The sequence below is a fragment of the Saccostrea echinata genome, unplaced genomic scaffold (assembly GCF_033153115.1).
Source record: "Saccostrea echinata isolate AGI-Se365-2 ecotype Australia unplaced genomic scaffold, CSIRO_AGI_Sech_v1 ptg000033l, whole genome shotgun sequence".
Classification (NCBI taxonomy): domain Eukaryota; kingdom Metazoa; phylum Mollusca; class Bivalvia; order Ostreida; family Ostreidae; genus Saccostrea; species Saccostrea echinata.
In genome coordinates this window covers 14,333,697-14,361,141 of record NW_026889782.1, presented here as the reverse complement: position 1 = coordinate 14,361,141, position 27,445 = coordinate 14,333,697, and the positions used below count along the sequence as shown (strand labels likewise).

Here is a 27,445-nt window from a genome sequence, read left to right as displayed (position 1 = left end):
TTTTTTTTTGCAAAAAAGGAACATCATTGCGTAGACAATCCAATGTTAAAAAGACAGGATGTGGTAAATTTTAAGGAAAACCGTCTGTGGCGTTTTCGAGTGTGAGTGTTTTTCAATGAATTTATAACTTCAAAAGGAGATTTAAAATAAGCTAGAAGGAAATTCTGATATATATCTGTAAGTATTTTGTAAAATACACTCAGTTAAGGTATATATTAAATTCGTTATAAAGAATCTCAGACTGTTAGTTATGGGAAGTTGAGCTTGTAATCTATGTAGTTGCTTTGAAAATGGTTGTCATTGTTAAATACAACACTCTCAATAAAAATGTTTTATGACGAATTGATTTATTAATATGTTCATTTCCAGTGTGTATTCCAAATTATTTATGTTTCAATCGAATTCAATATGAAAGAAATAATTAATGATTTAATACACAAGTTTTCTGATTATATATGCATATAAATAACTGAAATTCCTTTCTTTGCCATGAATAACGGAAATTATTTTCTCATTATTCATTATCATAATTATGTGGACTAGACTACAGATGATAAAGTTAGTAAGAGATTGTATGTTTAATATGCAATCATTGTCTCTGTGATTGCAGGAAATTATTGTGAAACATTGATTGTCCTTTGGCCATAAGACAGCCATATTATTGAGGTTAAATACTCGAATCTAGCCTGAAAATCTCAATGATTTTTTAAATCATGAAGACACTGGTCGGACCTATAAATCAAATATGGAGATAACGAACAGTAATCAAGCTCAAAAGTCCATAGGAAAATACAAATATAGCAGAGGAAACACGAACCTCTAAAAACATCAGAGGTGGGATCACGTGCCATGGAGTAGTAAGCATCCCCTGTCGAACAGTCACTCATCATCCGTTTTTATGATCGGGAAAACGGGAAAAAAATTCTTAGACAATTCAATGTGTAAATAATGCCTTAACAGTCAGTCAGCATTCGACTTAATGATATATTGTATTTACTGATTGTATCGTTCATTGTATCATTGTATCGACCATAGACCTTCCGAAATGATGACTTTAAACGAGATGTAGACATTCTTGTTTCATCATCTTGTTTGGCAATAGCCTACGTCGTTCTGGAAATTGTTTTGTACCTAGAGCTTGCACTTGCATATCGAATCAATCGGAGACATACCCATATGCAGGTGATAAGGGTATATTGCTACTTAGTAAAGAAAGTAGACGACTGTAAAAAGTCATCACCTTTTTCATAAATACACAATTTACCATATTCTTAAGGTTGTCAATTTGATTTTACATTGGCCCAGTAAATTTGAAATTAAAAATAGGAAATCCATATACACCTGTATTTATATTTATTGTATCAGTTCCTGGGTGTGATGTGATGCATTCTACATTTATTGCCAGGCCCATACAACCCATTTTAGTTGTTGGGGGTTGGGATGGGTATTGGGAGGGGCAACCAAACAAATTCTTGAAAAGAGAAAAAAGACCATTTTTGATGGGACTCAACTTTTATTTTATAGTGTAGTATATATTGGCAAAATAAGAATAGGATCCATACATGTTCTATATATTAATTGTCAGTTTTTTGTAATACATTTTATGTCAAGTGTTTAAACTTTTCCCCCAAATACGCAATTCACCTAAAAGATATTGTTGGAGAAAGCATATCCAATGGTCTTTCATTATTTATTGATTTTAATTTACTGTAATTAACAAGGAAACATTAACTTTTTTTCATTGTTTATAATGCCATACTTGATATCTTTCGATTGATTCCATTGCTTAAATAAATAAATAAAAAAATGTGTAAAAATTCCCCATCTATGATATGCTGCCCCTTTCCTCCTCTTTATTGATGTGTTGGCAATGCACACAATTGCTACATGTCCTTACATAAAATTTGGATAATTATAAGCGTAATTGTATAGGCCTACTCAAAGGCGCACCTGTCACGCACAGAAAGTTTCCTTGGAATGTTCGGAATGTAAGAGTTATTTTACAAAGGCCTAATTCGGCATTCTTATAACTATGTTTTTGAAATTTGAAAATTACATCTTAACACATAGATCAGATATTAGGTAAAATGTAAATACATAAAAGCATCTATGTAGACGTCATACACCACATTTATAAATTCCAGTATAAAGAAAGGTGATCTTTCTCGCTTGTGTTGAAAAATTACCTTCTTTTTAATGAAAATATTTTATTTTTTCTGTTTTTAAGGATAATTTAATTTCATATTCTGATTTTATTCCTTGTATAAATCCCATATTAATTTTCTGAGAAATACTTTCAAAACAACCCTCGAGGACACACACTAAGCTTTGTTCAGTCCTCAGACAACGCAGTCTCAATTTCGTATTACTAGCAGTGTATGGGCCTGTTCTTATATAAAATTATTGTGTTTTTTTTTTCTTGAATTCTAACCTTGCTGAATGTAATGCTTACTTAATACATCTGAAATGAATAAGGTGAAGCTAATGAGCCGTGCTTAATGTCATACATCCTGTAAAAATATGAGTCATCAACAGGACAAAAAATACGGACTTCCAGAAGGAACAGAGTTAGGATCAGGTGTCCTGGAGGAGTAAACATCCTCTGTTTACCGGTCACACTTAAGATAAGGCCTCTGTATTGATAAGGTAAACGGAGTGATCAGTAGTCAAAATTGATATAAAAGCAATGAAATAAAGATAGACAAGAAAACGTGTCAGTCAAAATAGAACTAAAAGATGTTGTTTTTGTAAACAAGGTCTTTATAACAAGAATTTGCAAAATTCTTTCTATAAAAATTAGCGTACATGAATATTGTTCACATGCCAGATAAAGTAGACTAATACTTCTGGGAAAAACAATCTTGATACTCCTAGTAATGCTTCATGAAGAAAATTCATCAAATTTCAGGAAAACTCATATAAAACTGTAATTATTTAGGATAGTATGTATACACTTACACATATATTGCATTGATTATAGATTTCTTTCTGAGTCATATAAAATATTCCCACTTCTATTCTGATTTAGCTGAAATTGCAAAAGTAGACCGACTGAAAATCAGGTTAATGCAGACAATGTTAGTTATGCTGGTTATACTTCTTGAACGGACGTAGGAACAAATATTTGATAGAAGTGGAAATACTAGTACTGCTATTTATTAATAATGATATATGTAATGTACACTTAAAAGTTCTCTCTATTTCTAATATGGAATGTTTCTGAAATGCTGTAAATTAAACAAAATTGGTTAAATGATTATGTTCTTGAAATTCGAATCAAGAAATTTAGAAAAAAAAAATGTGAAGATCGCTATGTTCTTGACCCCAGTTTGCACTATGTAATACATGTACATGATGTCATGATGACAAGAGAGAAAATAAACCATTAACAGAATTAGTTATTCTTTCTTAAAGAACATTTCAGCATGACACAAGGTTGATATGTGAAAATTTAAATAAATTATTTTTAGATTTCACAGTGCACAAAGTCTGCAAAAAAAAAAAAAAAAAGAACCCCAAAAAACAAACAAACAAACAAACAAAACCAAACAAACAAACTAACAAACAAAAAACCTTGATTATACATCATTCTATTATTATCAGATTCAAAGAAAAATGTAAGGAATATTAATTAATTCCTTACTTACATATATTGCGTTTGAGCTAGTAGATCTCACTTAATTGTAAGTATTAAGAATCAAATATAAACAAAATTCCGTGTACTTTTACAGGCACGTTTTGGTAAGATTGATTTTATGCTTTGATCTATCAAATGCGGGGAGGTTGATCAACCACATGGAATATGTTCTAGCTATTAGAAGGGCGTACCAAAATAACTGAAAATTATGTCCATGTACTATGTAAAAGTCCACGTTATGTCATTTCTGAGTCATAATGATATTGCACCGGGGTCATAATGATTATTGCACGAGAGGTCAACTGCAAAAGTTAATATGACATAATTAGTGAAGGCGCACTGTGTATGTTCGAATTTTAATTAAGGGATATATTTGGTCTTTATCTCAAGGAACATTAATTAAAATATTATAAGAAAGCAAGGATTATAAACTCGACATAAAAATCGCACAGTACACTTCAAATGTCATTATCGTACCTAGTGGGATTTTTTAAAGTAATATAACAATGATTAATGAACACTGTTCAGCAATACAGATAAAAGTTAATGCTGGCGAGTTTAATATCTAAGCATTTGCTGCCATTTGACTGATTTTGTTTTTGGAGTGATGAAGCATTATTGCAGGGTGGTTGATCTCTCTCTCTGAAAACTTTTGCAGTTTATAGAATTGTGAAGGCTGTTGATTATAAACCTACTTTGGTTGGGCACAATAAGATGTGATCTACCAGAGTTGATGAATCAGATTGTTTGATAATTGAAAATAATTGTTTCCTTTTTTGTAGATATTCTGTGAACACGTACTTTAAATGCACTTAAATTCAGAAGTTTTAAACTATAAGGATTCAACACTTGTGATTAAATAGAAGTCTACATGTACATCCTGTATTGGACTCTGGTACTGCCGATTGACAAACAATGCTATATGTGTTTAGGAGACTCCATCTCAGAAATCGATTTTGAACCTATTTTACTGAAATAATCAATTGGATCGTAAACAAGTTCTAACAACTAATGAGTTCCTCTCAGTAATAATACTAACAACCATTTATATATCTATTCTGTTGCACTGTCAAATGAACAATCAAATTATTTTAACACATGTTTTGAGAAATTCGCGGTAAGACCTGTAGATTGGACCTACCTTAAGTACTCTCTGACTTTACGATCCGGACTTTTGATATATATATGAGTCATAAAATGTCATTTATGATAAATACATTCTTTATTATTTCTGACCACACAGGTGAGAAGATCTGAAATCCTAAATATAACATCTTCCTAAAAAATGATGTATGCTTGATGTTCTCCACGTGTATCATTTTAACATATTATATCATTTTAAGATCTCTATATTAAGTACAATCAGGACTTTATAAACTGTTTTCTTACGGGTTTCACGGGAATCTAACATGCTAGCGACCTCTATGTATATTCCGATATATGTTTTTAAATTATTTCTTTTTGAAAAGTAATTTTAGAAGAAAAAGAGTTTAACAATAAATATTACAACTGTGAATCACCTCATTTTGGCAAGATATACATGCAATAGGTATGTACATACTAGCAAAAGGACGTAGGTTTGTGTTGTATATCAACTTTTATTATACAAATAAACATATGAATGAAATTTCCGCATAATTGTACAATAATAAAGTTGTTGCCGATAAACATTCTTTACAGTATTAATCATAAAGACCAAGGTTATACATGTATATTAGTTTGGAATTTATAATGAATTTAGAAAAATTAGCACGTTTGTTTTGCTGTCATACTTGATAAAATGAAATGGAACAAAACATGTTTTCTTTTAACACCTTTATTTACTATAGTCAGCTTCAAGGACACTCGCTTTATCAAAATATAACGCAAAATGTCCAGTAAGGTCATTATCTGTAAGTTTTCGATGTTATTCATTCTTAGTCTACGTGGACAAGAGATAGGAATATGGTTATTATAATATACAAGACAATAAATCACTAGCAGAAATGCCTGACCTAATTAAATTAAATTACTACTGTGTAAAATATTGTAGTTAAGAAAAACATGAGAACAATGTTTTTGCGTGGTAATAATGTAAAGTACTCCTTTTAAAAGTTTCCTTCAGCCCCCCGTTTTTATGGCGTAGAATGAAGCTCGAAAGCCTTCTAGGGATCGTCCAGCCGGAAGTTTAAAAATTATGCGACCAAAGGACTCAGTCTATGCATCCACAACAGAGAAGAGTGCACATCCGTTTCTTTTGAAAATGCTCTCAATCACTAGTAGCTCCAAAATAAGATCAATTTAATAATTAAGGTACAAACACCGATACTGGATTTATTGTAGCAAAAAGACAACAGTCTAGGCCGTAAAATTGATAGCCTTCAAAGGATATCAATAGAAACTATCCTGAGGTGCTTTCACTCAAAATGTTGTGCAAGCTAAAATATTAAAAAGCGATGCTTGGATATTAATAAATAAAACGTATTATAAAGATTCCTTTCAAGTTCTTCAATTGACTGAAGAGTGTTATTTTTTAATAATTTAAGACGCTCATGTTCATTTACTTTCATAGGTATCTGGATGATACAATTTGGACCGTAGTATAATTTTAGTTGACAATGTGTGGTTCTAAATTCCAAAAAATACGTTTCCTTTTCGAAACCCTTTAATCCTTTCGGGCTTTTGAATAAAAGATATTATTCTCCGTCAATTATCCTTCATAATCCTTCATCTCCTCATTATTTAGTCGGCGGCGTGATGCAGTGGTTAGAACCTTACTCTTTAAAGTCGCAGATCATAAATATGATCCTTACGTCGCAGGTTTGAATCCTGTTGTAGGATGTGGAGACCTATAACCGAAACATTGACAGGGAAAAATATCCTTTGCCTTTTGCCTAGAACAGGTCTAATTTTGAAGCATTCCACCAGCGATAAGTGGTGTGTCAACGACAAAAAGCAAAACAAACAAAAATATTGTACGTTTTAAGAAGTAAGACATGGCTTACCAGAAGATGACCGGTGCGTGATGTAACAGACAGTTTTCTGAAAATTACATCCCACATTTTATTTTACATCGATATCTGTACTTGGACTGGCAATTCCTTGTACCTCTTACCTTTCTTCCAGAATCGTACATTTTCATACCTCTGATAGGGAAGCAAAATAATGAAAAAAAAATGCCAACACGTACTTGAAGTCAAAATTTAAAAAAAAAAATGCTGGTGAATTTGATGTTGTGTATTTGGCAAGCCAATACGTTGATAATCACGAATTTATGCCAGCTTTTTTGTGTTGTAAAGAAGGTAATAAATCCATATACCGTATAACGGGTATTTTCTGCCGTTGTCCAATTTTTGCGGAATTTTGCGGATAGGACAAATCCGCAAAAATTACAATCGCAAAATATTTTTTTCAATATTCATTCAGATATTTTGTACATGAAATTATGATAAGTGGTGTGTATGTCTGATAGGGTTCTCAATAACGTAAGAACCTGCGTACTGGACACAGAAAAATTATTTGGAATGCAAGGTTTTTAAAATCGATGCGTCCGCAGACTCATGAGTGGCCACATCCTCGTTAGCGAGAAAATTCGAGTGTCATCGAAATTCGAAGATTTTAGATGTCAGGATTTGTCCAAAACATATTGAATCAAAACCTTCCTAGATGTAAATAATATCAATTAAATAAGTTGATACAAAAACATCTTTACTTGTACCTATTTTGCAATTATTAGTCCAAACTCCGATAGCTGCAAACAACACATGGTAGCTTTTCTTTTTTAAACGTGTTTTATATTGAGACAATACTTGTAATTGCTGCTTGTATACACAATGTGGCTAGATTGTCTCGTGAATTTCACCTAATGCATGACTGACAGGATTAGTTACGCCTCAATGCACATGACACCTGTGATTGTTAACAGTCAACTTTGGGGTACTTCATTATGCAACTGTTTGATTTAGCTTAAAATATAAACACACAATTAATTTTGATGGCAGTTAACTAGAAAATGTATTTTAGAATATGGCTTGGATGCATTTATTATCATTATCTACATATATTTAAATACATGTACTATTATTTTAATAGATCGCATAAAACGTCTGTTAGAATAAAGATTTGTATTGTTCGGGTGGACTGACACTGCATTAATTCATTTCAATTGGTACTCGAAATATTTTTACAAAAACTAACTAAAAGATAGTACAGTGTACTTTAATTAAGCATAATAGCTTAATACCAGTTTTCATGCACCTTTGATCAATATGTCTTAATTTATTTATAAAACGTAAACATGACAGCATTCTGATAATTCATAAAGTTTAGTGCATGATCATACCCCGAAATAAATTCTTGCGGTATAGTGCAACCGCAGAAATTGAAAACGCAGAAATTAATTCGCAACCTTTTAGGGGTTAAATCGCAAAAAATTCCAACCGCAGAAAATCCCCTTTATACGGTAAATAGCTAAACAAGGATTTGCAATAATTGCCCCCCCCCTTTCTGTTTTGTAAACAATTCCATGACAACAGGTAAAAATTGCAATAAATGTCATTTGTTCTTTGTTATAAACAACTCTAAGGCAAAAGGTAAATAAGGATTTGCAAAGGTTACTGAAATTAGGGGAGAATAGTTGATTGTATTGAATGGTAATTTAATGAGCTCTTGGCAATATGTATATATATACTTAATCATAATTATTTTAATTGAAGCTTGTTATTAAGATCATAAATACAAAATATTCAGTATTCTCGGTTGGTTTATGAAATATCCTTCTTAAAACATCAATGTTAAATTTCCTAAAAAGTTAAAGTTGAAATTGCAATTCGAAGATATTGGGACCGTCTTATTAAGCCTTTATCCCAAATAATTAAATCACTATTATTGATAATATTTGATCGATCACCTGTATCAATTAATAATGCGCGGGGGAGAAACACAACAAATGTTTAAAAACAATGTTTTGATCGGGAGAGGAATGCAAAAAAAGTGAAACTGATATGAATGATGAAAAAATTTTTAAGGTTACTTGCACAGACTGTTCTTTTTTTTTTTTTTTTTTTTTTTTCAAAGAACTTCTTTTGGGACAAGTACATTGGAAGATTTATTGCTTCAATATCTAAACTTTCTTATTGCGTATTTATATTGCTTTGCTTGTACCATATTGATTTTTTACTACTCATATTTGTAAAACCTTTGTGGTTAATATGCACAACGATTAATCATTGGCAATTTGCTCAGACACAACATGCCTAAGGGGGAAAAAGATATTATGAAACATTTGAAAGTCTTTCATATTTCTACTGTAAGCATGCGAACTAAGTCTTGGCAATTTAATCTTCTGGAAAGCTATATATTTTACATTGAAATAGCCTGAAATATTAAGTAACTTACAAAGCTTTGGATAATATATGACAGAGAAACAAAATAAAGCAAAACATATGTGCATGGGAGGTTTTTAATGGATGAATCATAAAATTTATATTATGATAAATACATTCTTTGTTGTTTTGACCACGCATTCCAAAAAGGAAAAAAGGTACAAATTTATTATTACAAATATAGACTAATTTAGACAGGGCGGTTTTAACTACCTATAAATTATGCAGAAAAGATAATGTATTCATGGACCTTGTGGATCATTGCGATAACTTAATATACAACTGACAGACGTTCAGTTTTCATGTTTTCAACTAAAAGTGTGGTTTTAGCGTTTGACCACATTCTGGGAACCATAAGCCTTACCAGATTGCCAATACTGTTCAGTGTGTATCACAAACAATTTTATTTTATGACTGTCCAATGATAGATTTGAGGAAGAGTTAATATCTTAAAGATTGAGGGAGGAGTGATATCAAAAGCCATAATAACAAACAGGGATTGCTAATTTGTGATTTCGTTTCATCATACAGTAATATTAGCCATACATCATTTCCCTATATGACCAAGAAGCAACTGTGGAGTTGGAAAAGAACTTCTAATGAATACGGTTCACTAAAAGGATGAGGCCATCACAATAATTCACAATTTCGACTAGTTGCGAATAGAATGTCTTCACGTGGTAAGTACCTCTTGTTCTTCATTTACAAGCTTTGTTCATATTTAAAGAAAATAGGGTCCCAGACTTACCTGGCCAATTTTGAGGCTTGATATCTGTTATTTAACTTACTCTGTAGCTTTAGCTTGATATCAGTTTACAAAGAATTTCAGCCTGGTTTTTACATGTTCAAGGTTATGCTTAGTACCAGACTAACGCAGTCATTAAAGCTTAATAAAAGATTTATACAGTAATTTTACCATGCTTTCAAACTTATCTAGTAATGTTTGCTTTTTTAAGTATTTACCCAATGATTTAAGCGTGATACATTTAAAAATGTCTAATAGAGATGTTGTGTATTCTGAAATCTTGCCTATTATGACGAAAACTTTTAACCCTCCTCCCTTAATGTAAATTGTTTTATTTTTGTTGTTGTCCAATGTGGAATTTTGATTAATCTCGCAAATGTCTTCGGAAGCAATCGTGAATTCATTAGAGTATTTTTACTGTATCAGACTTTATCAGTTATTTAGCTTGGTTTAAAGTTTTGGAAGTACAAGTATTCTTACTTGATTATTCCGATGTACCCAGTAAGTTTGTCTTAGTATTAGATGTCATCTTTATCTCTACCCAGTAATTTTTTAAGCTTGGCGTCAAACTGATCCAGTAATTCTAACTTCTCTTTATGTTTGTGTAGTATAAGTCTATTTCCAATCGATTCAGCTTAATTTTAGGTGAACCTAATAAAGTTAGCTTGAAATATTAGCTTGGTATCAGACTTTCCTAGTTATTTTAGCTTCCTTATAGACATTCCAGCAAGTTATAGCTTAGTTTAGCTTTTAACTATACCAACCCAGTGAATTTAGATAATCCAGTAATCAATAAATAAGATAAAATTAGTACATGTATTTTTATACAGTAATTTTAGCCTGCTCTAAAACTCATCCAGTCATTTTAGCTTTGCATCTGGCTGAGAAACCATTTTTTTAAGCTTGGGTTCTGACATTTACTGTAGATTCGTTTTTTTTTTATAGGTATGCTTGTACAAGTAACAGCATAAATAATCTTCTTCTTTTTTTTTTTTTTTTTTTTTTTTTTTTTTTATAATAATTTTTAATGCGTCCTTGAGTTAACTCAAATTTAGATATATATTTAAAAACAGTTTTGTGAAAATATTTATGAGAATTAAATATTTCAAATAGAAAATAGTTCTTTGCTTTTTACATGTATTAAGACATTCAAATTTTAATTTACTTTCTTTCATCTTCTTGGGCTCTGTTGAGGTATACATCCAAATAAAACAATTTTAATGTATACAATGTACCGTTTTATTTGAATTAATTTCTACAAGACAACCAAACATGTTGGTTCTTAACACTTGTTTACATGTTTTTCTACTCTTTATAACATGTTTATTGGTTTAAGTCAATTTGAATGCCATTTCTACCAGAATGAAGCAATTCTTTAATAGATTCAAATGATTATAGAAATAATAATATTATCAACCTGAATTGACGAAGTAAAAGTTATTCGAAAAAAATAAAAACTTTTAAATCCCTAAACCTTTTTTTTTATATTTCCCTCTTAATTCATGTGATAATTCATTTGATTGATAATGCCAAGTTCAAAAACACATTCAAAATGACCGATTGCGGGAGACCTGTCGCCCTTTATCTAATATATTATCTTTACAAGATGTATGCAGGATATATTAGTGTTAACCAATTACAATGTCCCAGATAAAACAGGTTCTACAATAGTCAGTCAATACACTGAAGTATCTCTGTCCTCCATCTCTAAAATCATGTATACAACACTTTATATACAGGCATATTAAGTTAAAAAGTTTAAATTTTTTAAAGTTAACATAAAAATTCTCAACATAAATGTTGAGATGTGCCTACTGCCTTTGCAAGATGTTTTATGAAATAATTTTTTTCCTTTTTCCAATTAGTCTTTTTTTTTCTTCTTGACATCATTCAGAAGCTTAAGCCATTGATATATGTATATACATGTACTTCTGTAGTTATTGACGTTAATTTGACGTTAACTTCCCTTGCGGTATCAATAGATACAGTGTACAGGTATATAATATTGAGTTTTAAAGGTTGTATGTTTATAATTTATGTGATAAGTTTAATAATATACACAATTAATATTTTATGAAACCTACCCACCCAGCCTAACAAAGTATTCTTTGAGGAACGGATATGAATCTTATGATTTTTTTTGCTAATTGTAAGCATCTTTCAAATAAATTCTTCAAATAACGTCCTTTTGAACCGATATCTATCTAGCATATTTTTTTCTGTTGCGTATTTAACTACAAAATATTACTAAAAAGCAGAATCAGAAAGAAACACGAAAAAGTAAAATGATACCTTTCTTCAGCTTAACAAATCGTCATCTCTGAACAGTCCTTAGACATGAAAAATGGTTTTAAACATGAATGAATGCAAATTAGATAATTTTTTTTAATTTGAAAGGATAAACAATCAAATATGTTCTTGTAATGACAATAACAATAGATGTGATCTATTTTTTGTATCGATCAATCAATTGCGTGGGAGGTTTTCTCCCAAAACAAACCTTTAAATTTTTCTATGTACAAGTCACATAGGGCTGTAACTAAAATACCTAGGCTAAAAATATTTTAATGGCAATGAGAAGTATATTTCAAGCAGAATATAAAGACATATATCTTAGCCTTGATTCATGATTATTATTTTCCAAGGAGTCATAAAACTTTAATTTTACCATTTTGTGCACGCCTTGTTTATCAAACTCGTGTTACGAAAATGAAACGTGCATTTTCACTAAAAGGATTCAATTTTCACGCAGATTTATTTTTTCATGAGGAATTTTTCCTGACACATTACATCAACTTGAAAATGATTTTATAAATCTTTTACAAACACCTTATCTACATGTATCTGATACTTTGCATTCAAGGTATGTTTTTAGATGTTCAAAAATTCACTCAGCTAAAATCAAAATTTTCAGTGAAAATTTAAAGTTAAATATAATCTGTTATGATGAATAAATTCCGATCGTTAAGCAACAATTTCTTTTGGAAGGAAAAATGTGAATTTTTTGATTTAAGAACAGACTGGAGAATTTTAACTGTTTTTGATAATATATTCAAGAGAGATAATGTATTCATAATATCAGTAAAGCGTGACGGCTTGATTAATCAAAGTATGAACAATTGAAAAAAAAAAACCCACGAGACTTCAATGCAGATTTGCCATCTGGACACCACTGGTCAAACTACACAAAGTGTCCACTAAAAACTGTTGTCTCCTACATAAACCTTGACTTTATCATCACTGTTGCTTAACAGAAGAAAGAAGGAGATCGATATTAGTCAACATTGAAGGAGAGTGAATTTTACAGCTTCATTCTTGTTTTGACTGATCGACTTGAATTTCTGTGCAAAAATAATACTTTTTAATATCTGTATTTGAAAAAATGAAGTGTACTGATTGATATGAATTCCTCCCGGACTTTATCATTACAGTATCTTAGTGAGTGATATTTTTGGAGTAAAATGACGTCGTTGAGTAAGTGAAAAATAATTTAATCCTTGTATAGTTGAATAAAAGAATACATATTATTTTTGATACCAAAGAAAGAAGTAGGTACTGTTTTGGCTTTATTGTGCCCTAAAAATTTTATGATTTAAAAAAAAAAAATAAATACAATATGGCATGAAGTAACACCATTCTGAAAATATGATGTCATTAATTTGGCATATTTCTAAGTTTTAAGCAGAAAAAAAGCATCAAAATGACTCATTTTAGGGGTAACTTTCTTGTCAGAAAATAGTGCCCACAGCCGTCGTCCACTTCAATATTTGGATGTTGTATAAAATTCTTTGAATAATCACACTTCTCAAAATCTTTGTCGGGGATGCATGTGGTCTTTATTATCTGAAAGAAAATTTCACTGAAAATTGATGTCTTTAATTCTGGAACTTTTTAAAAAAAATATGGGAAAATGCTCAAGTTTTTCACGTCACAATTAGCTTTAAGGAAGTCGTATGAAAAAAAAAAAAAAAAATCTTATTGCATGAAATTTCAACGATTCAGAAAGCACGAGTTTTAATTTATTTTATCACTTTCATATTTTGGAAAAATACAGGGCCAAATTTGTATTGAAACTGTACCCTGTTCTTTTCCGTTAAGGTTTCTTTTCCTTGAGTATATATCAAACCTTGAAACTTGACATTTAAAAAAGAGAGGATTTATTCAGAGGTTTATTGCAGTTTCGTTCTTGCAATGCGAATCAAACAAGAAGTACATGCATGTAGTTCACTGCAAACTCATTCATTTTTACTACGTTTAGATATCAGCATTTATACAAAAGGATGGTGTATGATCAATAGTATTCTCAAGTCAAATATTGTTTTACGTAATATGCATCTAATCCGTGTATTTGAATCACTGCGGGCAACACCATAAAATATGTAAGGAATTGATTAGTCAAACTCGAAAAACTCTACCATTTAGAGTTAATGTAAAACATTTTTCTTTAAGTGGGTTATTCAAAGAATACTAATTAAAAATCTAATTTGCCGATATCACTTAATTTTGCTGTAAGTGCACTTTATATGTATATAGAAATCTTCTCCAGGTTTAAAAGGTTCGCCGACTTAAGAGTGCTATTTTCATCTTAATCTGGAAATATGTGTTATGTTCTCAACATTAGCATAAATATATACATGTATGTATCTATATTAACATTATAATTATGTGAAACACAATCATCCCGTGTCATTTATAGCACTATAAATCCTATTTCAAAAGAATTTCAGTATACATTTTATTAGCTTATGAAATATGTTGAGATAACGAACAGTATTCGAGCTCAAAAGTCCATTAAACATTACAAAATAGGAGCAGAGCAAACACGGACCTCTAAGACATCAGAGGTGGGATCAGGTGCCATGGAGGAGTGAGCATCCCCAGCAAATATGCAAATATCGTCTTAAAGGAAAACATATATACATTTACTTATCTGGTAACTTGTGAACTATGCTAAAAGAAGGAGGAATTACTAATTTTTTATTTAAAAAGACAACCCAGCAACTTTTTTCTACTTGACAGCATAAATGGGCATGTAACTGAACATAGTACTCAGTAGACATTGTATAAAATATAAGTAACTATCTATAGTTGCCATATGCGTTAGAATCTTAATTAGTGTATTTATTATGAAGTTATTTAAGATAAATTCATGAAACTTTGTTAATCACATCTGTATTGTGAGTTTTTACACTCTATGTAACACATGGTCCTGTGATAAATGCCAAAAACATTGATTGTATATTGCCTTCCAGCAAAACACGTTACTATTTCCAATCGTTAATTGCAGAAAGTTGGGGTAAACAATTGACTCGTCTATGAAATACATTACAGACAATATTCCATTCACTATTTATTACCATAGCTATTTATAAGACACTGTCCAAAGAGACATTGAACCTAGGTCATGGTAAGGCTAACAAAACAAAACATATATTTTTGTCAATCATTTTCTTGTTGTCATTTCTCCTTTGATCTTTTAAAAATATCCCACAAATGATAATGCTAAAGAAAGTGGTATGAGGAGTATGATCTATTATGTGTCTTTGTTCAATAGCTGGTGGAGTATAAATACTAAAGATAGCCAGGCAAAGATGTGTATGAGAAATTAACTGTTTCTAAGTACATGTACTCTTACTTCGACTAAATATATAGTATTTATCGCAATATTATAGCAATATTTGACTAAATTACGGAAACTTTTTTCTATCTATCACTGGAACCACAAGCTTTCAGTTTATTGAATAATGCAACTTTGCTGTATTATACTAGAATTACTGTAGACGTACTTTTTTGCGTTTGGGATTAATTCTGGCTATGTACGTCGTCTTAATTTTGTACCAGCGGATTGAACAGAAAATGTGATTCCGCAGTATTATGACCCCGTGGAGAATGTACGTTTTGAGTATATATAGAATACGTAACACTGCTTAACTGCTGATTAAAGCCTTTTTTTAATTATCCCGAGTAAAAAATGTTCCCCTTTCCTTACAAATGCGCAATTTTCTTTCCTGTCACTATGAAAAATGTTCTTTACAGTAAGATGAAAAATATGTTTTGCTTACTTGATTCTTTGACCTTAAAACACCAGATTATTCACTGAGGGATTCTGATAAAGCAAAGAATCAAAAAGCCTCTAAATGCAAAATATTTTTATTTGCCTTAATCAGCAATCCAAATATTTTTAAGTAATTAGTATTAGTGCTTTCACAGTGTTAAAGTTGAAAATAAGATAAAGTGACCAATCCCTTAAACGCTGTAGAGAATACAATCATTACCAGGGCAAAAATTAAAGAGCTCTGGAAATACTTACCATTTGGGATCAGGTGCCTAAGAGGAGTAGACATCCCCTGTCTAAGGGTCACACCCACTTTAAGCCCTAGATATTGATCAGGTAAACTCAATAATACGTTTTGAGATTGGTTTGAAAACTAGCGCTTATAACATTTGTTGGAAAATGTCAGCCATAAAACGACCCCATAATAGATTGCAAACAAGGTCAATCTAACGACCATATTATATGCAAAAATGAACAGTTCTCAGTAACAACTGTTAGTAATAATACTGTTGTACAACAGAGGCCTATGTAAATAACATAATACAACTTATTTTTGAAAGCTTTATGTCCTTTTTCTTCCATTCTGAGAAAGAAGAATTGGGAATAAATGTATGTTTGAAACGTTCTGAATTTACAACTAGTTTCTCGATGCAGACAATACGAAAAATCAATGTCAAGAGCAGAAATTAAGTTTGGCATTTTCATGACATTTAAAACATTTAAAGCAGACTGTCACATACTTTGTATATACTGTATTTTTGTCCACGGAAATACTGTCACATTTAAATGCAGAAAAAGTGTACCTGTGAAATGCATATTTTTTTAAAAGGTCAAATTGTACGGGCAAATTAAGTTATAAATCTGTCTTTGACAGATCTATAGAATAATGAAAGGTTTTAAAGTAAGTAATTTGTTTCAAAGTAGAACTGTAGAATGAGACAGGTAATTTTTCTATTTATAAATAAGAGATTTGTAGCTTTCCTGATGAAAGTGTAATTCTTACCAAATAACGAATGTTTGATTGATTGATTGTTGTTTAACGTCCCTCTCGAGAATATTTCACTCATATGGGTACGCCACCACTTGCCAGTGGAGAGCTGCAAATTTTGACCTATACTCGGCACTTAGGGCCATTGAGCAGTGAGGGATCTTTTTTGTGCCAGCACCTACTGCGACACGGGATCTCGGTTTATACGATCTCATCCTTAGGACAAGTCTCGCAGTGGGATTCGAACCCGCGACATAAGGATCAACTCTTTACTCCGCAACTCTAGAGCAGACAAGTGTTTGAATGCAATAATAAAGACATAACGATGAATATTTTCCAAGTGACAGATCATAGCTATAGATGAGGGAGAAAAAAAGGAATTAACATGCATCAAATTCATAAAGTATTATGTTTTGTGCCAGGGAATGAAATATAAAAATCATGAACAGTAAGCATGCTCAAAAGTTCAATGAAACAAATCATATGGAGATTAGAGGAAATACATACCTTTACAAACATCAGAGGGGAGATCAGGCGCCAAAGAGGACTAAGCATTTCCTGTCGATCGGTCACATCCGGTATGCACTCTTAATATTATCTCAGTCAAAATTTATTGAAAAAAGGATCACCAGCTAAAAAAATTCAAAACGACACACTTTCCACACTGTTTTCTGTGCCGCTTTGGAAATTACTATAGGAGGGTTTCTTATGTCAATGATATAATCAGAGGCATGTTTTTTCGTCAAGTGGGGTAAGAAGATGGGTGAACAAGGCGCGCAGAATGCCTATAGCTTCACATATATAAAAATCACATTCAATTTTTGAATTTAGTATTTATTTAGTTCTCATTATTTGAAATTTATGAAATTATGATAAACAAATATTTTCTGAGGAAAACTTTCTCGGCAAAAATTATTCTGGTATTAAAAAAATAATGTGGTATTCGTGGGGTTCGAACCCTAGCAATAAAAATCCTGAGTATCATTTTCCTTTGAGACTAACACGCTAACCACTACGCTACACGGCTCCTGATGAATGGTGGCATTTAAATCATGTTTGTGATATGACCCTGTACTAAATGGACTTCAGGTATTTCTCAGAAAGATGCGAATGTTGTGTCACAGAAGTGTATTTTAAGGTATAGTGGGTCTTTGCTCCATCTTTTTGTTGACCAAAATATGTATATTTTCACTCAAAGTCTAAGGATAAACTTTCAAAAATAGGGGAGCGAAGACCCACTCATATCGAAAAATTGGGTTGTAGTATGAGGAAATGGCCCTTTTTGCTTTCTTTAGTGTGTGTATGCTATTTCATAGGCAAATAATTTTAATCTTTGTGAGATTTTTGCAAGTTATGGAGATTTTACATGAAGTATACTTTAATGTTAGATGAAATATCAAAGAAAATTTTGCTATAATTGAGATTTAATTTTTTCACCTTCATGTTTGTCGCACTATAGGCACTCCGATCGCCTTGTTCGCCCATCTTCTTTGGTAATAAATATACATTGTTTTTCTTTTGGAGTCCTTTTTTTTTTTTTAGATAATTTTAATCATATATAAGCTCAAAAATATATGTACAATAAACCTATTATACTCAATGTTTCTTTTGATTCACTACTACCTTATGTAAATAAACAGTAAGGTCTCCATCACATTCGCACCTAGCTGCAATAATGTAGCCCTCTTCGATTTTTTTTAATCTGATATTTTCAGGAGAGGGCTACAATTCCACTGCATCTCCGTAATGGTGCAAATGTATTTTTTAGATACGGGCGACTGCAGGCAAAATAAATTGTTTTTGCATTCAACTTACTTCCAATAAGACGGAATTTTTATTCACTATCAACATCATAGCCCTTTATAAGCGAAAACAAAGTAAAATAAATCTGCGTGTTTACCAGTCGTTCTCTTCAGCAGCCATGACAGTTCTCGCGTGATGTACAGAGACTTGCGCTTGTCTATTTGAAAAAGGTCAAGGAAAGTCCATATTTGGAATCTTCGACACCAGAATACAAGCTTGGATCTGTAATTATGGATATTGCAAATCATAGGCTTTTTAAACCGCCACGTTTTACGGGAGATAATACTGCCCAAACAACCCGTTTGTTCCTTAAACTTCACTTTGAAAACAAAGGAATCGACGCAGTTAATATTAGTAATATTCTTAATCAAACAAGGGTCGAGTCTTGTATTCCACCATATTTCAAGTTGAAGTCTACGCCTTGTATATCTTATAAATTTACATTGACTATTGTTTCCAAACTTTTTAGTTACAAAAAACTCTACAGTGCCTAGATATCAAACATCTGATATATAATCCTCCTTTGTGTTCATTTTCTTCTTCACCCTACAACTATAGTCCTGCTGGACACGTCATTACTGGTGATGTAAACATAGCTAATAATGAGAATCTTAAATCCCTTATTCTAAAAGGGCCAAAATTTAGGGAACCCCTTTCTTTCAACTGGCGTCATAATTTTATAAATTTTGTGAATTCTGTGGAAGATTACGAAAAAGAAGACCTTGACGCTTTGTCAGAATAGATTAAGAGCATCAGATGGATGTTGAAATCTCGCATTAAGCGATTGAGGGGCTGTATGAAAACTATTTATCCTTCTGTCTTTTAATAATTCAGAATTGAAAAGGGAATCAGATAAATACACGATCAGTATGTACTGGTCCCAGCTGACAAAGCTGATAACAACATAGTCTTTGTTTGTAAGGCTCATTATTTGAATTGTAATTTAGAGGAACTAGGATTTAATTCTGCAGGTGGAAATCCAACTTACACCCACAGCTCTCTATCTAAGGAGGAAATTCTTCAAAATCATATGTCCGTTTTAGATATTTTTAATATTCCCAACAATCATAATGAATTTGAATTACAGTACCTTTACTGGATTCCTAAACTTCATAAAAAATCCTTACAAATAAAGACACATAGCGGGTTCCAGTAAATGTTCCACCATGCCTCTTTCTTTACTCCTCACTAAAATATTTACTGTAATGAAGGAGAAACTTTAGGAATACTGTACAAAAGTATATTTGAGAAGTGGTGTAAATCAGATGCGGATACTGAAAAACTCCAAAGACTTTTTAGAAAATTTGAAATCACAAAATTTTACTAAAATCAATAACATCAAAACGTACGACTTTTCAACACTTTATACAACCATTCCCCACGATAAATTGAAGTCTAGGCTTTTTGACATCATAGAGAACTACTTTTTCAATACAAATGGAACTCGTAAATATACGTACCTTGTCATTGGTCATATGCAAAATTATTTTGTTAAAAAGCATTCTGGTTGTACACACAAGTACTCTGAAGTTGATATTAAAAAGATGCTTGAGTTTTTGATTGACAATATCTATGTAGTTTTTGGAGATCAGGTCTTCCAACAATTTGTTGGAATTCCCATGGGTACCGAATTGTGCCCCTTATTAGCAGAACTATTTTTGTATTTATATGAAGCAGAATTTATTTAAAAAATTCTACATGAGAAGCAGAAAACACTTGCTGTGGCCTTCAACTCGACATTTCGTTATACCGACGACGTATTTTCAATTAACAATAGTTACTTTCATTCATATGTCGATTCGATATATCCCAGTGAGCTTGAAATAAAAGATACCACAGATTTTGACACACCTGTTTCATATTTGGATGTTTTATTAGAAAAAGACGTTAATGGTAACCTAACAACAAAGCTTTATGATAAACGTCATGACTTCAACTTTTCAATGGTTTACTTCCCTTACTTATGTCGCAATATACCCTTATCACCTGCATATAGGAATTATGTCTCTCAGTTGATTCGATATGCAAAAGCATGCTCAACCTATGAACAATTTCTAAAACGAGGCAAACTATTTACAAACAAGTTGATGAAACAAGGATGTCAACAGTCTCGTTTGAAGTAATCATATCGCAAGTTTTACGGTCGAGACATTGACCTTGTCAGCACTTACAACCTGTAATTAAGTCAAATGCTGACTGATGTTTTTCATACTACATGTAATTGTTAGACCATTACTTATATACTGAACTGTCTACGGATGTTTTTTTTTCCGATCATGACAAGGACCATACGGCCGGTGTGACCAGTCGGCAGGGGATGCTCACTCCTCCATGGCACCTGATCCAATCTCATGCCCAAACGGGATGGGATCAGGAGCCATGGAGGAGTGAATATCCCCTCTCAACCGATCACACCCGTCATGTAGTCCTTGTCATGATCGGGTTATCGAAAAATCTGTAGAAAACAACAGATGACTCAAAAATAATCGGACATGGATATATTGTTTGAAATATTCCTCTAATACTAAATTTTAATTCAAATAAATTCTAACACATATTTTGGTTTTCAGTCTTTGAATTTAATTTCTCCCAGAGTAAAATATCACCCTATTCACAGTATGTGCCTAAATACTACATACAACAATTTGTATAAATGGCGTCAGTCAACTTTGTTAGAGCAATGCGTAGCTCTAGTACTATGCTTGAATGAGGTAAATTACAGTTTTTTTTTTACATGTTGAAACATTTCAATGATATCTTTTAATCTACATTTATTTTCTCTGTCTTTTTCTTGATTTTTAAAATATATGATGAAAGACTTCAAAACCTGAAACAGTTCCATCTGAAGTCCACTCTACTTTGTTTAGATTTTATTTGATTTATAACATAAAGTTCAAAGGTATATTCAAATTGATCGATTAACCTTTCCTCTGGATACTCCATTATAAAACAAGATTAATGATGGACTCACAAACCGCCCATGTATACAATATTACAAAAACTGATTTATGAGAGGTTACAGGTCTTTGGCTTTTACATTCCACATTTTTTAAAGCTACTTTCAAGCAAATATATGGAATAAAAATGTAGTGGTAAATTCTGTCATATAGATGAAAACAAATTAATTACCTCAGGGTTCGAAGGTATACAATTTGTAGATGCATAATGATAGATACTAAAAACATATCAACAATTACTACACCTGTTGGAAATCTGGTCTTTCCTGTTTATCTCCTTTGAGAGATCATACTGTTTCATAAAAAATTATACCTCAATCTCTTTATAACTCGCCTATAAGTCGGACAAAGATTTTTGGACAAAAGTTTAACTCCCCAAAAAACGACTTATAGGCGCGTATATACGGTACGTTCTTAAAGTTATATTTCACTTTACACAAATAATCAATCAGTCATAAAGTGTTAGTGAAGTTCTCATCAGACATGTCTATTTCTTACCTTTCTTTTTTCTTTCTTTATTTAATAAGTTTTATTTTCAAAATTCAAAAAATAGGTATGAATTTATTTGAAACTGTTTGTGGTATAAACAGAAAAGAGTGTATAAGCGATATCTAAAAAAAAAAAAAAGAATGAAACGTAGCTTGAATTGATGGAATGTCAATAATGTATGCCCACAACTGATTATAAATTTAGAAAAATACAACTTCTTCGGTTTTTAAAATATCATTCATTCATTTCCTTTCAGGAAACAGAAATTCATAGGGAGAAATAAATTAATTTAAACTTTTACATCATACAAATTTCATTTGTCATTGATATATTTTCTTTTTCAGAAAAAATGAAGTTGTGTCCAGTCCTTGCGAAGGAATACAATATAATTACAATAGCCAACATGGACTCTTTACAGCTGAGCACTTACAGCAGACGACCAGGGACCAAGGTTAAGGTCACATGTCTCTCAAACACACTCAAGGTCCTTGGACCTACATGGCTAACCTGTCAAAATAATGGGACGTGGGATAAACCTATTCCAAGATGTGTAAGCAAAGAAGAATACGAGGCAGAACAATCTAAGATATCCACTGCCAGTAACCCCACAGAAAAACCTATCAAAGGTATATACAATCAAATTTATTTAATAAGTGAAAAAAAACTATGGTTTAATTTCTACTTTTTTTTTACTTTAAAATAACGCCAAAACTTTCAGCAAGCAAACATGGAATTCAATCATTTTTTGTATGTAGATGCAGCAAAACAGGGCTGACAAGAGTGTTTCGTTATTTACAAAAAATGTACATAGTACACTTTTTAAAAATATTTATTTTACAATGTACTACGATGAACAATATACTTCTACTGATGTGTGCATTTATTAATCTTAAGCGAAAATTATTTCTAGTTAAATGATGAAAGTTTCAAAGTTCATTGTTTTCAATCACTGCAAATAGGATAGGAAACATTTAAAAAACTTAATTTTGAATCATTTTCCATTTCCTGTTGTAGGGGCATCCCCGATATCAGAATCAGATTCATCATTTGGAATATTCGCTGGAAGCATTACTCCATACATCATAACAGTGTGTGTTTTAGCCATTATGTTTCTAAGCTTAGTGTTCATACTGACTTACTTAGTGCGCATGCGAAAGCTTATTAAAAGAAAAATTGAGGAAATCGAAGAAAAAGACCGCCGACCTGCACATGTGCGAATTTTTGACAGGTATTTGTTCAGTAATAATTATTGATTATTCCTTATTTTGTTGAAAACATATTAGCAAAACAGGAGTTTTTAGAATAAAATCAATTTGATTTTTGATTGTTTAATGAGGACATGAACTATGATGCTTCACGCCGGCATATTTTATGAAGTGCTTCAGATAAATATGCAGGCGAGTAGCATTGTAGCTCTCGTGCCGCATAAATTATCAATAGATAAATAAATTAATTCATATCTTATTTTTACATTATTTATCTGAATTTGATACAAAATATTTCATTCGAATGTCATTTTAAAAAGAAACAGATTGCACTATAATTTGACCTCATGTATTGTGTTACGACTTTACAAAAAACTTCACACTCATCCATGTGAGTACTTGAAAATGTAAACATATTCCTATTTGTAAAGGATGTTAAAGGAAAATAATTGGAAATGTAAAAATTAATATTTGGAAATAATGACACTTCTACTCTATTATATTTTGCATATTATATAAAAATCATTTTTGCCTTACATACAAAATGTTATTGATTGAAAAAATGATACATGTTATTATAATCTTACAGCCTTCCCTCTCGGCAGTCAGGATCCACAACAGTTTATGACTACTTCCGGCAAACAAATTCCCCAACGCCTAGTGCATCAGCGTCATCTCACAGCTCTGAACGCTTTAAACGCACAAATGAGCAGGACAGAAATGACGCCCCATATTTCAACAGTCTAGACCAACGTTTGAAGCACGAAAGATACCAGGACAGACTAGAAGGGGCTCATTCACTTTTTGATCCGCGTGTAAAACGCACAAGAAGTCATGAATTTCTCCAAACCGCCTATGTCAATAACTACGATCAACGGTTAAAGCGTGAAAGAGACAGAGACAGTAGATCGTTACAATACACCGTTGCAGAGGACAGGTGGTTCAATTCTAATTACTAAAGAATCCCCTTATTTATCGGTTTGAAGGGTAATAAGGACAGGTATTTTAAATGTAATTTCTGACAATTTCTTTTGCTCATCGGTATGGGTGGCGAGACAATTTTCAGATATATATCACCATGAAGATGTTCCATTTTTAAGAAAGGAATTGTTCATTTGAAGAAAAAAGAGAAAACTCTTTATACTCCGGGTATTTTAATTTAATATTCCACTGTTCATACATGAAAGCAAATCCAGTTTTTGTAATATTTATAAATTTTATAAGTTATATAATTGCTTTATGTTTGTTGTAAATTCAATTTTCTCTTATGTTTAGAATTTATATGCAAGGAAACTTCTATTGTGTGTAATGTTTATATGTAAGTTGTTATAAGTGTTTAATGTTATTGTCTGTTGGGCATTATATGCATATTTATAAATCTATTTTGTCTCAAGTTTCAGAAATAAGCTACCTGTTTGCATAAGTGTATTTAAAACAAAAGAAAAAATAAAACAGTTTAATATTTTTATAATTTGTCTTGAGTTTATATGCAAAATATAATAATATTTGTTTTTTCTCATCTCTGTATGAGAATTTTTAAATAGATTTCTAACTTCGAACAAGTAGATATGTCAAATGTATTAGTTTATCTCAAGTTTTTATCCTAAAATTCCCCACCTATGATAGTATTGAATTAATTTTATTGGTGAAGATCTATGCTTATGGAAAAGTGAAATTTTACAGGTTCGTTGTGATGTACATTCTTGGGTAACATGTATAAAGACAACAATCAATGAGCTAAACGAAAAAAGGCGACCAATGGGTTTCAAAAACCCACAAACAATACAACTCTGTGAAGAGGGCATAAAACACGGACCCCTGAAGATTCCAGAGGTGGGATCAGGTGCCTAGGAGTAGTAAGCATCCCCTGTTGACCGGTCACATCTGCCGTGAGTCTTATGTATTGTTCAGGTAGACGGAACATTCGTATAACGTATAACATCAGTAACGTATAAAAGTTATTGTTCGTTAGGATGTAAATATCTGCTAAATAAGACAAAGAAAGTCAAAATAAAAATGGACTTTTCTAAGTCAACCAACTCTTTCCCTGTGCCGATTTGATAATAAGCATCGTATAATAAACATTCTATCCTGGGCAATTGACAGGAGGTATACAAAGTAAAAAATACGTAATTCACAAAAATGGCAAATAACATAAGAGAGAAAAACGTCCTTTGATAGAAATCTGATATCAAACTAGAAATATTGTGCGATATAGTGTTTAAAAATTATGTCGCTCAAAATTTTTTAAAAAAATTTCTGGGAACATAGTAAATCTTCATTTGACAAGTCGTTCCTCCTTCCAATTCAGACTTAGAAAATATACTACTGATTCAAAGAAACGTGGCAGAAAGAGATGCAAATACAAAAGAATTTGAGCATTTTTTTCCAAAACGCTTGTTTATCTGTACAGGCAACAGAAACAATATTTCATGTTTCATACATTTACTGTATATGCATTTAACCATAACCTACATGTGAGGGTTAAGCATATAGCCATCGAAATCCCTTATGTAAAAATAATAAAATGCTCTAACCTCGGAATCATCCTTTACTCTTCATTTACATTTACAAAAGAAGAAGGTATGGTTTTAGCTTTATTGTGCCCTAAAATTCTAATGTTTTCAAAAAGTTTTGAAACTGGCTTAAATATTAGTTGAGTATATGACTGTAATAAATCAGGAAAGAATATAGCATGATGGAGTACCATTCTGGATATGTGACGTCATTAATTTGATGCATTTCTCTATTTTAAACAGAAAAAGCCTCAAAATGACCCATTTCAAAGGTTATTTTCCTTCAGAAAATAGTGTCCACAGCCGTTGCCCACATTAATTTTTAGATATGTTGTGTAAAATTCTTTGAAAAATCACATATCTCAAAATCTTTGTGGGCGATGCCTGTGGACAATATTATCTGAAAGAAAATACCATTGAAAATTGGTGTCTTCTGCAACTTTTTAAGAAAATACGGGAAAATGCACAAGTTTATGACGTCACAATTAGCATTTGGAAGGTCATGTGAGAAAAAAAAAATTGTATGATATTTCTGCATGGAATTTCCATAATTCAAAAAGCATGAGTTTTAATTTTTTACATCACTTTTATTTTTAAGAAAAACACAGGGCAAGATTTGTATTGAAACCGTACCTTGTTCTTTCTGTTTTAATAATGTTACCTTCTCATTTTCCCTGTGCATTTCTGAATCCAGAGATCTGATATAATAAAAAGGACGTCATTCAATTTGAATATGAAAGAATAACTAACCTCAAATTTAATTTCAGGGCATTATATTGTGGCATAAAGTGATTTTTTTTTTTAAAAAAAATCTGTATGCATATCAACTTTCGAGTGAAAAAGTCTGCAGTTGATGTCATGATGGTTGGAGTTTTATTCAAACAGCTAGACCTGTTTTCACTCAATTCTATAAAAAATCACTTTGTTACAGTTTTGCAACCGTAGGCGTCTATAAAACTGTCCGTTCTCTGCATTTGACATTTAAAGAGCATTCAAATCCATTTAGATTGAACAATGACACCTATTTTAAATAAACTCATAAATTATTTTGAGGGGAAAAAATGTAAAAAATGTTTATAAATTTCAAGGCTTCTCACTTTTCCCGATGTGATTTTCAGCTAGTAAATATAAGTTGAACTGAATGGTAAATCGTCTGTCAATGGAACGCGGAAGCTTTCTCATAAAGCAACATTTGGTTGAGGAAAACAACATGACGTTTTTCATTTTCTTGGGCGTGTGATACTGACAAAATGTAACAGAAATAAAAAAGAATTCAACCATTTCCTTATTACATCATTCAACCTTTACTGCCACCTCATTAAAGAAATGAAAAAAAAAGACATGAATTCAAAGAAATGCATGTCTGTTGGAAGCTATCATTTACATGTATTTGTTGATTATTCATCAAAGATTGCCAAGGTTTAAAAATATACATGCATGAATATCACACTATTGTCTCATTACTTTGGCGATTTATTTACCAAACAGAACTTAGAAGTGTTAGAATTTTAAAACAAACATTTTGAAAGTGCCATACATGACACATCCATTTGATATTATTAATACATTCAGACAAAGTAGACACGAGAAACAGTAGTACATATGGTACATATTTAATCAATTCATTAAAAAAAGACCCGATATAAAATAAAGAAAGATAATTAAAATAGATTATATGATTTTGTGA

The 27,445-nt window shown here is 31.5% G+C and overlaps 1 protein-coding gene across 3 annotated transcripts; it reads left to right on the top strand.

The window, feature by feature from the left end:
* Nucleotides 1-74: 74 nt before the first annotated feature.
* On the top strand, nt 75-24,654 carry LOC133199007 (uncharacterized). 3 transcript variants are annotated; one of them, XM_061334905.1, is made up of 5 exons: nt 75-177; nt 9,532-9,680; nt 22,382-22,663; nt 23,052-23,265; nt 23,832-24,653. In XM_061334905.1, the coding sequence occupies exons 2-5, from the start codon at nt 9,668-9,670 to the stop codon at nt 24,199-24,201; spliced, it is 879 nt and encodes a 292-aa protein (XP_061190889.1). In that variant the 5' UTR covers nt 75-177; nt 9,532-9,667; the 3' UTR covers nt 24,202-24,653. The 3 variants fall into 3 exon arrangements, with proteins under 3 accessions (XP_061190889.1, XP_061190888.1, XP_061190890.1); XM_061334904.1 differs by lacking the exon at nt 75-177 and having other exon boundaries at nt 9,296-9,680; XM_061334906.1 differs by lacking the exons at nt 75-177; nt 9,532-9,680 and adding an exon at nt 12,950-13,219 and having other exon boundaries at nt 23,832-24,654.
* Nucleotides 24,655-27,445: the final 2,791 nt, after the last annotated feature.